Here is a 14,241-nt window from a genome sequence, read left to right as displayed (position 1 = left end):
TGGTAGTCATAAACAATTTCACCGCTAGCTGGGAAAAAATCCTACACAGTCTAGCTTTAAGTAACATTTCTTACTATTATTAATGTTGAAAAGAGTTGTGCTGCTTAATTGAAATATCTTTACTCTCACTTTTGATAAATTTAATGCATCCATGCATTAAAGTATTTATAAAAGAAGTCGGTGTGAAACAAAAGTTCAAATAATCGTTTCTTCCCTATTGTGATGTTTATCAGAGTGAAACGGCTTCTCAAACAAGGCCGAGACTGCTGCCACCCTTGTGCCGGGGAACACGTCATCAGAAAAGAGAAGAGATGTCATTGCAAGAGGGAGGGAAAGTTATTTTGAGTGAAGATTACAAGGGCACATTCATTTTAAAAAACAGAACGATGTGAACAGATAAATCATTTAATGATGTTTTATTAACAAAGTTCGGGAGGAGCACGTTCAAATGATCTATCCAATCAGCACAAGAGGAGGCCTATATATATATATATATATATATATATATATATATATATATATATATGCAGCCAACTCACCTATGTTCCTCGACAATTTTCTGCATTTGGCCCCTTAGTTCCCAACATGTCAGAAATTGACCTTCATCTTGAGATTCATCTTCCCGTCTGATGAAAAATCTTTTATCCTCAAGGAATCTTTGTCGCAATCCTCTGACCTAAGGAACCATTCCACTCCGCCGATCCCCTGGTGTTATCTCGGGGCCATCAGCCCAACCAAATGGGTCCCCATATGCCAAGACGCCGAGGGTAGGCCCCGCCGGCAAGACATCCGCCATCTCCTTCCGTATCTTTCCGTACTCTGGCCAATTCAATCATCTCTGCCATAGAGAAATGGACAATAAGGCCGTCGAGCCCCAAGCTCGTGTCTTGGGCAATGCTGCCCTAATCCCAGCGAAGGAATGGGCCTTCCTCCAACGTCAGGGTGCCGCAGCGGACCCTCTGCAAGCCAGGTTCCCAGCCTCAAATCCTTCTCGCTTTCTGTCCCTGGTTGAATTTTGGATGGCTTCGGTTGCTACACCAAAATAGTTTGTTTCAGTGTTCCCCTATAGACGGTGCGAATTAAACGATTATTATGCCAACATGTTATTATACAATTTAAACCCATTATTATTATTATAATAATATAAGTATTCTGGGTTCAGACCAAAATACCAAGCTTGGAGCACGTTCCTCGTACAGCATGCTAAATATGCATGCTCTTTTACTCTCTGATTATTTGTAAGTGTGAACTCGTCAATAATAAATACTGAAATATTCAATAAAAGAATTAAGAATTGTCCATTTTGATTTCATAGTGACTTAAATCTCTTAAAAAACAAACAAAATAAAAGTGTATTTGATAAACAAGTCTTGCGTTACTGGTGTATGTTGAGATGGTGTCAGAAAATGACAAAGCAAGATATTTTAGTAAACTTGCTACCAAATAAGAGTCAAAATATAACTGTAATTGAGAATTAAATCACCAAATCTCATGTAAATACGACTAAGACTAACTTAGTCTCTAAGACTAAGACTAACATGCACCCATTGCGTTGATAAAAATAGACTGTTAACGACATGCAGCCACAATTAGATCATACCACAAAAATAAACCGGATGAAAGATTACTCAGCATGCTAAACTAGTGTGCTAAAAAAGACAACACAAAATGAGTATAAAAGGCTTATTATTCTTCAACTGAGTGACAGTGCATGTTTTATGTGTGGGTGTGCATTTTCTGCATTGATTATGGGGAAAAATACCTGCAGGATTCAGTGGAATGGATTTAAACAGAGCTGAAAACAATCAAATTAGCCACAATATCTACTGATTGGTTGTCACATAGAGATTAGCTTTTAGATAGAAAGTAGATTTATGAAAATGAAAAACCACACACACACACACACGCACGCACACACACACACACACACACACACACACACACACACACACACACACACACACACACACACACACACACACACACACACACACACACACACACACACACACACACACACACACACACACACACACACACACACACACACACACACACACACACACACACACACACACACACAGCGTGTAAATAAGTTACGATGACACAATTTATTTGCAAGGAACATTCCTGGACCGTGAGTCTCGCCAAAGTCACACTATGTACCAAACCTCTCTGACATAATTAATCTGTTTAGCATCTTAAACCTCAGGCACAGAATACATGTGTATTACAGAAAACATTCCCAAATAGATGTCTGAGTTTTACTGTTGAAGTATGTCTTTGTGTGTGTGTGTGTGTGTATCACTGCCAAGTCTGTGTATAAGTACATGTTGTCTTAAGTACGTAACGTGAGTTATTTACAGCTGATGAGTTAAACACAGAAATCTGACCTCCAATGAAGAGACACAAAGCTTAACACATTAAAATATGATGTTCTCTCCTGTCTGACTGCTCCTTCTCACTCAGCTTTCTTTACTTTCACACAAATATTCCATCAAAATACTCCTGACCTAGAATGGGAACAGTTGAGATCTGTTTTTTAAAATTATATTTAAACATAACTTTATTTGTTGTTTTGGGTCATTTCATTATTAATTTACACTATAATTAACAAGAGTCTTGGGCTAAAATGATTTTTTCAAAGAAATTAATACTTTTAACTGGCAAAGATGCATTACATTTACAGGTATCAAAAGTGACAGTAAAGACATTTATAATTTTAGTAAATAATTTCAAATTAATCTTTTTTATTTACCAAAGAATCCTGAAAAATATGTATCAAATTTTACATAAAATATTAAGCAGGACAACAGTTTTAATAATACTAAGAAATGTCAGCATATTAGAATGATTTCTGAGGGATCATGTGACACTGAAGACTGGAGTAATGGCTGCTGAAAATATTTTAAAATCTATTAAAACAGTCATTTAAATTTGTAATATTTCACAGTATTACCATTTTCAACTGTCTTCAAATCAAATGATCAAATAAAATGGTGAGCACAAGAGTCTTCTTTCAAAAACATTTAAAAACTCGTACCGACTTTAAACTTTTGAATGGAAGTGTATAGTGAAGAGCAACTGAGAACTACTGAGCGAGAGCAGGAATGCGATTGAGAAACCATAACAACTATATAAAAACCAACAATGAATATACACACAGACAGGTTTCAAGGGTGACCAAAAAGCTTTGACATTTCTCTGCCAGCACTTAGCACATATTTTCTGTGTCCCATTTTAGCAATTTTTTTCTGTGGCACATTTTTCCAGTGTCAACAGCATTTTCCACTGTTGGCTTTACATCTTTATCGTTTACTTTGGTTCAAAGCATATCTACAGAAGTAATCTGAGGCTTACAGCCTGGCAAATAGCTTTACTTCCTAATGGTGTTTCTCCTGAGATCTCATTCTGGCAGAGCAGTGTGGCTTGCTGAAGCATTTCCAGAGCAAAAGTGAGATAACAAAACAAAGATTGTGTTTCGGTGGCAAAACACTACATTTAGGACAAAATGTTCTTGTATCACAAAAGAAGAAAAAATGAGATGCAGACTACTGGTGATAAATAAGGATGTGCTATCGAATCCCCATCATGAATGCAGTGTTTTTCATGTGAGGGCTCGCTTACAGTTTCATGACACTCCATCTGTGAAAAACAACTGGAGGAACACAGTGGATTAAACTCCACAGATCACCATGACCAATATGATTAAGGCTGTTTTAAAACTACACTACAAAAGACAGTATTGTGGCTGATTAAAATGCAATTAAATGAAACATCTATACACAACAGGTGTCAGGGAATTTACTTTGAAAATGCCATATTCCAAGCTAGTAATATTTTAAAACAGTTAGCGACAACTAGTTAAACAACTGTAATTTCTTGAAAAAGTAGTTAGCTACACTACAAACTACTACCCAAGCTAACTAGAACAAAGGGTCAGATTTAATAAATAAAAACATACAATGTAATACACTGCATCCGGAAAGAAAAAGCTTGTCACAGAAAAAGCTACACTATTTTTAAAACATTTGAGCTGCTGTCAAGTTAAGAGGACATTGTGTGCTACTTTACAAAAACTGCATTAAAGGAACACTCCACCGTTTTTTGAAATAGGGCTTATTCACCTTCTTTCCTACATTTAGATAGGTGGGCAAATGCATTTTTGTCTCAGTGCATTAGGGGGAAGCACAGGCGAAGCACTGCTACTTGGGCGTGATATCTCTGCGCCCAAGTAGCAGTGCTTCGCCTGTGCTTCCCCCTAAAATAGTCCTTAATATATAAGTCTATATCTGCCTAGGAAATCGCCTAGTGTTAATCTGCATCGCTATTTGTACCTGTTGTGAATACGCAGGCCAAAAGAAGTAATTAGGTGTTTTTTATTATTTTTTATATTACTTTTACTCAGGACATGCTAGCTGGCAACAAAGGATTCCATTCATTATGCTAAGCTAAGCTAGCGCCGACCCTGTCAAACTAAAACAATGCATGCACTGAGACAAAAATGCATTTGCCCACCTATCTAAATGTAGGAAAGAAGGTGAATAAGCCATATTTCAAAAAATGGTGGAGTGTTCCTTTAAGTTCCCTGCATCATTACTTTTAGCTAATTATCCCCACAACAAGCATGAATAAAACAGCTAAAAAATACTGAACAGAGAACACCTCTGAATGACTTTAACACAAGTGCTTCCTGGTTAGGAAAAGAAAACAGTGTGTTATATAATCAGCTCTTTACACCTCTGTCCCTCAGACTCTTTCTCTTTCACTGTCTGCCACACAAATGAACACAAGAGCACACAAAACACTCTCAAAGGTACAAGAGTGGATGTTCAGTTCTGTCATACAGTATAGTTAAAAGCTTGTGACGCACTCTGGCTTCCAGTTAGTCAAAGGAAGTCACACACAGTCTGTAGCAGGTTCTGCATGAATAAAGTGATCTCACAGGATGGGATGAGATGAAATTTATGAAGAAACGGGACAGAGTATAATTATTATCATATCTGTATGAATCGCAGAGGTATTCTGCTCATGTATACACACAGGGTCCAAAATGCAATGTTTGAACTGACACTTTGAACTGTTTTACCATGTGTTTTGGAATAAAATAACAAAAACTTGAAGATTTATGATGTTGTTCTTCATATTTTGTGAATATGAGTAGAATTCCACATAGGCTATGTGTTGCCACATGGACTTCTGAAAAAAAAAAAAAAAATCAGCATTCTGGCAACTTTTTCCATGGATGTAAAATTTAGCAGATGTGCAAATAGCGACAGAAGCTTTCTTTAGTAGAACTTCTTTAATTTGAATTCTTACCATCATCATTTTGATAGACAACTATACTCTTATTTGGGGTTTGCAGGCAAGTAGATTTTTGGACCAATACAAATATTTTTACACTTTGAGACACTGAACAAAAATGAAGACAAAGTGGATATCAGAGAAGTTACAAGAGTCTTGTTTGGGTCAAGTTTTTTCACATTTATGCTTTAGGGAGGCCAGCTGAACGTTAATATGTGGCACTTTTTTTTAAGTTAAACGGACAGTATGGCATTTTTCGACACTAGGGGTCGCTAACCTATTTACAATAACAAAGGCGTAGATTGATGACGCAACATTTGCTAAGAATTATGGATCTTGTCGTCAACGTCAAGCCGACCGATCTAATAATGTTTATGGATGACTGAATACATCAATGTTTTTATCATGACTGTGATATGAAGCAGTTCGGGATTGCTAAGAGACAGCTATCAGCTCCATAAGCGACGCGAGTCCCGCGGATATAAAAGGAATATGGACATTTCATTCTACCGAACTACACGCAGAATTACTACTCACAGGTCAGTTTATTAGACAAATTAAACTTGTGAGGTAACGCAGCGCTGTTTCACTTGGTCTAACACAGGGGTCGGCAACCCGCGGCTCTAGAGCCGCATGCGGCTCTTAAGCGCCGCCCTAGTGGCTCCCTGGAGCTTTTTCAAAAATATGAAAATGGAAAAAATATTTTTTGTTTTAATATAATTTCTGTAGGAGGAAAAACATGACAAACATTCTTAACCCTTTCGCACGTACGATCACATCGGTCGGTGTGATTAGAACGGTCAGTGCATCACGTGATCAACTGCTAAATTCAAATGTGCTCTCGCGCGTTGGCTGGCGCTGAGCCAGAGACAGGCGCGCTCAGAGCTGTCATTTATCACAACTTTTCAGTGTTTTCAACCACATAATGTTTATTTTAGGTTTCAGACATAGCCTATAATACAAAAAAAATAAAATACATTTAGAGTTTGTAAAATACATACTGATGTTAAAGGAAGAGGCAATAATAACCATTTCCATTATAATTAGACACGTTTTATTCATATTAGATACACATTGTGTAAGTAACTTTAAAGTTTACTCTATTCTTCTCCCATTTCACCAGCCACTTACTTTTATGTATTTCGGGAGAAGTGGATGAATTCACGTGTTGTAAATCCAACAGATCCGACAGCTCAACTAACGCGATCGTTATAAAGGTGTTTAAACAACAAAACGCTTCCACTTGCATATATTTGACAATCGGAATATCAGATATTTCATGCCATATCTAACAAATTTGTGAATATTTTGAATAAAAAAGGAAAAATGACATAAAAGCAGATCATCATTCATTCAGCTCTGTTTCTGCTGCGGTGTGTCACGTGACACGCAATGACGCGTCACCATGGAAACCATAAAGCGACATTCTAAATAATGGTCGCCTTGAAAAACTCATGCAGGGGGGAATCAGTAGAATACTGAATACTGTCAGTCAGAATATTTTAAACTTACGTGTGAAAGGGTTAAAGTTTTTCAACGTTGTAAACATAATACACGAATAAATAAATCGAAACATAATACATTAAAATGATAATGGAAGTTAAACTTAAAGCACGATTGTACAGCAGATTAGTCACGTGGTGCGTCATTCTCTCCAGGATGTGCTGCAGGGAAAATAAACATTTAATAATGAATGCTCATTATGTATTTGTAGCCTACTTATCATTTTGATACTAGGGGGCTAATAAAGCTAATATAGACACTTACAGCATGTGTTGCCTTCATTATAAGGCTTATAAGGCTTTTAATTTTTTGCGGCTCCAGACAGATTTTTTTTTTTTTTTTTTTTTTGGTCCAATATGGCTCTTTCAACATTTTGGGTTGCCGACCCCTGGTCTAACATTACACTAGCACACTAAACTGCATTTGAATGTGTTTAAATGTAGCCTATGTGTTAGTTTGTCTGTATGAGACTAGCAGTAAACTAGATCAACATTAGAATAACATACAGATCATATTCTGACATTTTATCTTTGTTGAACTATATAACATTGATTAGTTTTATGTAAATGTGCTCACCTGTTTAATCAAGTACATGTAGAAGCTCTCGTTTATATACTGTCTATGGGAGCTCTCTGCATCTCGAAAACACCGCGCTGATATTGATTCTCGTTTTAGTTCTCCTTTTTTATCCAAAGTGTGCTTGCCATGGTCCATAATGTTTGAACGAAACAACAACAGCGTGCAAATAGACACTGCGAACTGCAAAGTTGTCCGCGTCAGTCGCTTTGGTTACTATCAGACGGCTCTGGTTCATAGCTCTGGTTGCCATGGCAGCACGAGCGGAAACCAGGGACAACGCGGATATGACGCCATTGGCGGCGACAAAACGGAAATAAAGAAACTGGACGTTTCTCGAATTAAATTACAAATTTCTCCTGGTTTGAAAGTTGTTGGAAACAGTCCGGATAATGTAAGTACACAACTAAAAAAAATATAGAACATAGATATAGTGATTTTTGCTATTTTTAAAGCAAAAAAGTTACATATTGTGCCTTTAAGTCAACTGATCACTTTGTTACAGTGAAGGTTCACTGACCTGGTGTGTCCCATCACTGGGAGTGTACACGGAACTGAACTGCTTCATGTGGTCTCGGGCATGACTGACTCCCCTCAGGGTCTCAAACATGTTCTCCAGGGCAGAGTGAGCGCGCTCCATTGTCATCTTTTCAGGGCTGGAGACTCCTACATACACAAACACAGAGGAGAGAGTCTGAACACTACATGAATGTTCATGTAACAAATCTTTCTGGCTCTCTCATTCACTCTATTGAACTTTCTATTCATCAAAGAATCCTGAAAAAAAGGCATCATAGTTTCCACAAAAATATTAAGCAGCACAACTGTTTTCAACACTGATAATAATAAGAATGTTTTTCTTATGCAGCAAAGTCAGCATATTAGAATGATTAGATCATGAAGGATCATGTGACACTGAAGTGTTGAGTAATGATACTGAAAATTCAGCTTTGCCATCACAGGAATAAGTTACATTTAAATGTATACATTTAAGGATGTATATGTACTACATTTTTCACATTGTTGGCAAATGTTTAAGCCATGTAGTGAGATATTTTTTTTATACATTTTATAAATTCTATAATACATAAATATATTGATAAAATATATTATATACATTCTTTTTAGGATGTGGGATGTACGAGTTACGAGAATCAGAGGACAAAAGCTCTTTTCAATGGAAGGCAACAGAGTTAATCAAAATTTGAATGTGCACTCACTAAACTCAGACACTGAGGAATGAGAGAGAGAGAGAGAGAGAGAGAGAGAGAGAGATAGAGAGAGAGAGAGAGAGAGAGTATCAGTTTCATTTGGGGGGGGGGGGGAGCAAAAGTTTTTGTATTTGACAAAAACAAACTTTGTTGTCATTCCTGCAGCACTGATGGTGCTGAAAGCAAAGAGAGACTCAAAGACGACAAATGGAGGATGGGATAGCAAGCAACATGGGTGGGTGAGGCTGGCACATCATCCTGCGTCAGCTGTGGAATGCAAGTGTTGGGTAATGAGAGAGCCGTCCATCCTTCAACCAGATCTAAACAATCTTGCACCTGAGCAATAAGACATTCTCGGACAGTTAAACCGCTCTGGCCTTGCCAAACCCGCAGACGCATGGCTAGAGCGGAGCAGTACACTTATGTAAGACTCATATTGATGGTAGAATAAGAACAAGTAACTGATTTCTACCATTGATGAATATAAAAAAAATCACAGCTCAATTGCGTCACATGACACTGGCAGGGGTTTTATTTTTTTAGTAAACACAAAAACCAGATAAAAAGTATAACCACGACTGCACTTTTGAGTAAAAAAAAACAAACAAACCCAAAGAAAAATCCTGTGCAGTACCTTAGCTTGCAAAACCAAGCAGCATTTTGTTTGTCATATAACCGTTAAAAAACCCAAGTGAAATGAATTATAAAACAAATACCTATAAAAAAAATAAATAAAAAAAACATTGTAAATTGTTTTATAAATAATTTTTAACCTTTTGTAATGTTTTTTTTGTATTTATAATCAGTTAGGAAAGTCTCTTGTGCTCACCAAGGCTGCATTTATTTGATCAAAAATACAGTACAAACTGTAATATTGTGAAATATTACAATTTAAAATAACTTTTCATTTTTTTTTTTAATATATTTTAAAATGTAATTTATCCCTGTGATAGCAAAACTGAATTTTCAGCAGCTTTTAGTCTTCAGAAATCATTCAAATATGCTGATTTGATGCTTAAGAAACATTTCTTATTATTATCAATAATGAAAACAATCCATAAATGCACAGTGGTTATTAATTGTTTCTGAGACTTGAACCAACTATCAATTTAGGCTTCAGTGACTGCAGGAATCATGGCCTGGTCTGCATACACTCATCAATGTCACTGCAGAAAGACATTATAGGACATAAGGATTTTCTTAGGGTGGATGAATGCTCTTACTAAGTAAAATACTGCTTTGTGAACCCTTTGTGCCTGCAGTGTGTGTGTGTGTTTGCAGTTATATAACTAACTCCACAAAAAATAAATAAAGCTATAATCTGTATTTTAACTCTGCCTGAATGGCTGCTGTTTAAAGCGGCCATTCAGCGGCCACCAGAGCTGGTTTTATTGGTCCAGAAAGCCCCTGACTGCTGCTTTTTCATTGTAGATGGTTCTAGAAATTCTGATTTAAAGCTTGATATCAAAACATACCCCAAAGAAAGGGGAGTGAGTGGATGAGTCTCTCTGTGTGTTATGATCATACTGTCAGCCCAAATATAACTGGTTTCATATTTAGCCTGGCTGTTTGGTTTGATTTGAGTTTTTTTTCTTTTTTTTCCTCAAATGCGTGTTATTTAGCCTCTTCTGTCTCTGCTCTTTTCTCTTGCTCTGTTGCTCTTGACAGCAGTGGGAGATAAGGATATAGTGATGCAGGCAGATTCGGATGTGAATGTTTGTTTTCCAGAAGATGGAAAGGCATGGTAAATATAACATGCCTGAAGAAAATCAAGGCATCTAGTGAGGTAAAACAACTAGTAGCCAAAATAAGTGTACTTTAGTGAGAGTTTACTTGATTGTGCAGCTATAAACCATTTCAGAAAAATTGGAGAATCTGTCAAAGGGGTCATTCAGAATCATTTCATACAATTCACCATCATTTATTTTTCCCCTATAAGGTCTCAACCTCTTATTAATGTTTTTGAGCCAGAAACCAGTCATAATTTAGTCTTTTTGAAATTGCAAAAAAATATTTTTAGTGCTGAGTATTTGGTGTTACATATGGAAGTAAAATAATGACAAATGTTTTTGAAACAGAAAAGCATGTTGAATTGCACTAACTGAAAATATATATATTTGTATTGACACACAAAGTAATGTAGTCCAATGACTTGCTTGCATTCTTTGGGCAACATTTTATTTCTTTGTGATGCAATAGATTTTATAAAGTTGGCCATGGGAGTGTAAATTTAATGTTAAAAGTTAAGGAATCTTACACTGGTTCACTATAGGCTACTGTACTGTATATGTTTGGTTTATGTAGAATTTATGTTCTTTAAGACGTGGCTTTAATGGTGAGCCTTTAAAAGTCTGCTTTTGTAATCAGGCTCTCCAAAAATGATATCAAAATTTGGATTTATCGGTCAATATATTGGTTATTGCGTTATATGAAGAATATAAAGAATTATTGGTTTTCGAAATCAGACAAAATTTTCATATTGGTGCATTCCTAATAAACCCAGCTTTTTCCCCATATACACTTGCCCTGATTATAATAATACTTACCGTTTGCTCGATATCTGCGAATCAGTGAATGAATGACTCTCTCTACCTTTGATATGGTCTTTGTGAATACCGCTTGCACCAAATGCTGGTTAGGAGACTAACAGTAGATGGATATTATACATCGGTACTCTACTGCTATTACTGCAGTTCTTGGATCTGTTGAATTTGAACCACTGAATTTGTGGAAGTGAATTTGTAAAGCGAAATATAATGGACCAATGCCTGTTGAATATTACAGTATTTTTGAACAGTCTGAATATTTTGGAAATTAAGTCTGAAAGGTGAATATGGATTATTGCATTTTTATTCATGAAATTGTGGGTGAAATGTTTTCACTTGAAATATTCACAGCTTAAATATACAACAACGCTGAATTTCAGCCCCCAAAAATGCTAGCCCTGAAAATACAATGCATTCAAATGCAAGCACTGATAATGCAATGCATGTTTTTTTCAATCAGTGCAATTCAACATGCTTTTTTGTTTCAAAGACATTTGTCATTATTTTACTTCCATACAGGAACAACAGTTGACCCTGACTAAGAAACTGCAAGAGATCTGCAGCAGATGTAATATGTGCGTGTGTTTTCATGTAGCCACAGACAGTCATTTGACTGCGAGCCAAGAGAAACAGCGTGGCAGTGCAAGAGGGTGTTGGCTGCGGTTTAGATGGTAATGGTGATCACAACACCAAATCTTGAGCCACAGCCAGGTGCTGGTGTGAGAACAGACGGGAGTCACACACATACACGTGTGCATATCCCCCACATTCTCCTCTCACGCAAACCCTTCCCTTTGAAATACAGATGTGTGTGCGTAACAACCTCCAATGTTTGTATACTGATCTCTACCAAAGAGAAGAGCAGAAGATTAACTTCAGAAACACACAAACACACACCCTAGATCTTTTCGAGCGTGTCCGCCTGCTTTAACCAAACAACAGGGTACATGATCCTCAGAGAAAGGACAGTTCATTAGAAAGATACAAGACACAGAGGTGCATGGATGTGTATGTGACTGAAACAAGCATAATGTGATCTAATGAGACGAAAGTAAGCAAGGTTAGTCACCTACGCAGAACTAACTCTGCAGAAAAATTGTATATCAATATGTGCTCAATGGAGTTTGCTTTTTTAAGGGGGAAAAGTCTTTGAATAAAACAGAGTGCGAAATCATTTGTGGCAACCATGACAACACTGAAACTAAAGAAATGAAGAAGGGAGAAGAGGTGGGGTACGTGAAAGAATGAGAAAGAGAGTAGACTGCTGCCTCACACAATGCTTCCGTCAATTATTTTAGCAAACGCTCGGTCCTTACGCAATAAGGTTGAGGAACTTCACACACGTTCGTTTTAAACGCGAATTTAGAGACAGCTGTTTGCTTGCAATCTCAGAGACTTGGTTCGAAATTGGACTCTGATAAAGAGTTGTTAATTAATGGATTTAGTGGCCCATTTCGAACTGACCGCGACTCTTGGATAACTGGCAAGACTCATGGCGGTGGAGTATGTTTATATGTGAACGAGCGCTGGTGCAAGACTGTTGTTGTGAGAGAGCATTTATGCACCAAGGACATTGAGATGCTCACGGTATCCCTCCGTCCACATGATTTGCCCAGAGTTTCCTCAAATATTTGTGGCAGCAGTGTATATTCATCCAAAGGCGAATGTGAAGTCGGATGCGGAGCATATCGAGAAGAGTTTTATGAAATACCAGTTATTATCCCCGGATGCTCCGATTTTTATCATGGGTGATTTAAATAACTGTGTATTGGAAAAAATCTATGCATGGGTATGTCACGTGTCAAACTAGGCACAAAATGACTTTGGACCTATGTTATGGCTCTATTAAGGGAACTTATCTTATTAAGGGAACACATCTTTTTCAGCAACACTTGATCCATTAACAACACTTTCTTTTCTCTTCTATATACTGTGTTAGACTAAATTGGGAAGGGGCATAGCACTTACATATTTTTGCCCTATTGTTAGTTTAACTTCTATTCCTCTCGTCATTTGTAAGTTGCTTTGGATAAAAGCCTCTGTTAAATGATTAAATGTAAATGTAAGGGAGCACACAAAGCTACCCTACCTCCATTGAGTTCGTCAGATCACAACTGTATTCATCTTATTCCATGTTATAGTACTGAACTGAAGAGGGGAAACGTTCAAACAAAAACTGTGAAATCTTGGACTGATGATGCTATTGAGAGATTACGAGGATATTTTGATTGCACCATATGGAATGTGTTTATGGATTCATCTGTTGATATTGATGAGCTTAATGATGTGGTTAGTTCCTGGGTAACTTATTGTGTTGACTCTGTAATTCCTGAAAAAGTTCTTAAGATATATCCAAACAGTAAGCCATGGGTGAGCAGGAATCTTAACTGCCTTTCAACGAGGGGAAGTTAAAAATGTACAGAAATTGATTAGACTTGAATTCAAGAAGGCAAAAAGTAGTTATAAGAATAAAGTGGAGTCTAAATTAAGAACAACTTGTATGGGCTCAGTATGGGATAGTCTTAATTAATGACTGACATAAATATTAGATGTAGAAAAAGAGTGAAAGTAATCGTTATGAATTAGTGTTCTTGCTGAGGATTTTAATAAGTTTTATGCTAGATTTGAAGAGCAGAATGGTAGCATAAGGAATGTAGAGTTATATAACTCTCCTCAAGATGAAAGCCTACCTGTTTCTTTTAATGTGGAATGTGCAGTTAGACTTTTTAAACAGTGTAAGATAAAAGTGGGTTCTGGTCCTGATGGAATAAGTGGTAGGGTGCTAAAACAGTGTGGAAAGCAACTGGGTCCAACTTTTACTTATATTTTTAATTGGTCTCTTGAGGTTCAGTATGTACCAAAACTTAGGAAACATGTCTTATTTTTATCCCAGTAGCAAAAAAATAATAGTCCCAAAGGCTTGACAGATTATAGACCAGTTCCTTGACCTCACTTGTAATGAAGGTAGGCAAATTCAAGAAATTAGTAAAGGTATTATTGGAAAAAACGAAACCATTTCTCGACCCGATGCAATTTGCCTAGAGGGCGGGGAGAGGCGTGCAGGATGCGACACTGACCTTACTGGACCTGTACGTCACAAT

The 14,241-nt window shown here is 37.0% G+C and overlaps 1 protein-coding gene across 1 annotated transcript in view; it reads right to left on the bottom strand.

The window, feature by feature from the left end:
- scfd2 (sec1 family domain containing 2) overlaps positions 1–14,241 on the bottom strand; it is a 139,656-nt gene that overhangs the window by 10,916 nt on the left and 114,499 nt on the right. The window contains exon 6 of the mRNA XM_081378879.1: positions 7,904–8,049. Within this exon, the coding sequence (XP_081235005.1) occupies positions 7,904–8,049 (146 nt within the window). The remainder of the gene's footprint in view (positions 1–7,903; positions 8,050–14,241) is intronic.

The sequence above is a fragment of the Scardinius erythrophthalmus genome, assembly GCF_964197995.2.
Source record: "Scardinius erythrophthalmus genome assembly, chromosome: 11".
Classification (NCBI taxonomy): Eukaryota; Metazoa; Chordata; class Actinopteri; order Cypriniformes; family Leuciscidae; genus Scardinius; species Scardinius erythrophthalmus.
The sequence above is the reverse complement of the archived record's forward strand: the minus strand, read 5'-3'. Positions and strand labels throughout refer to the sequence as shown.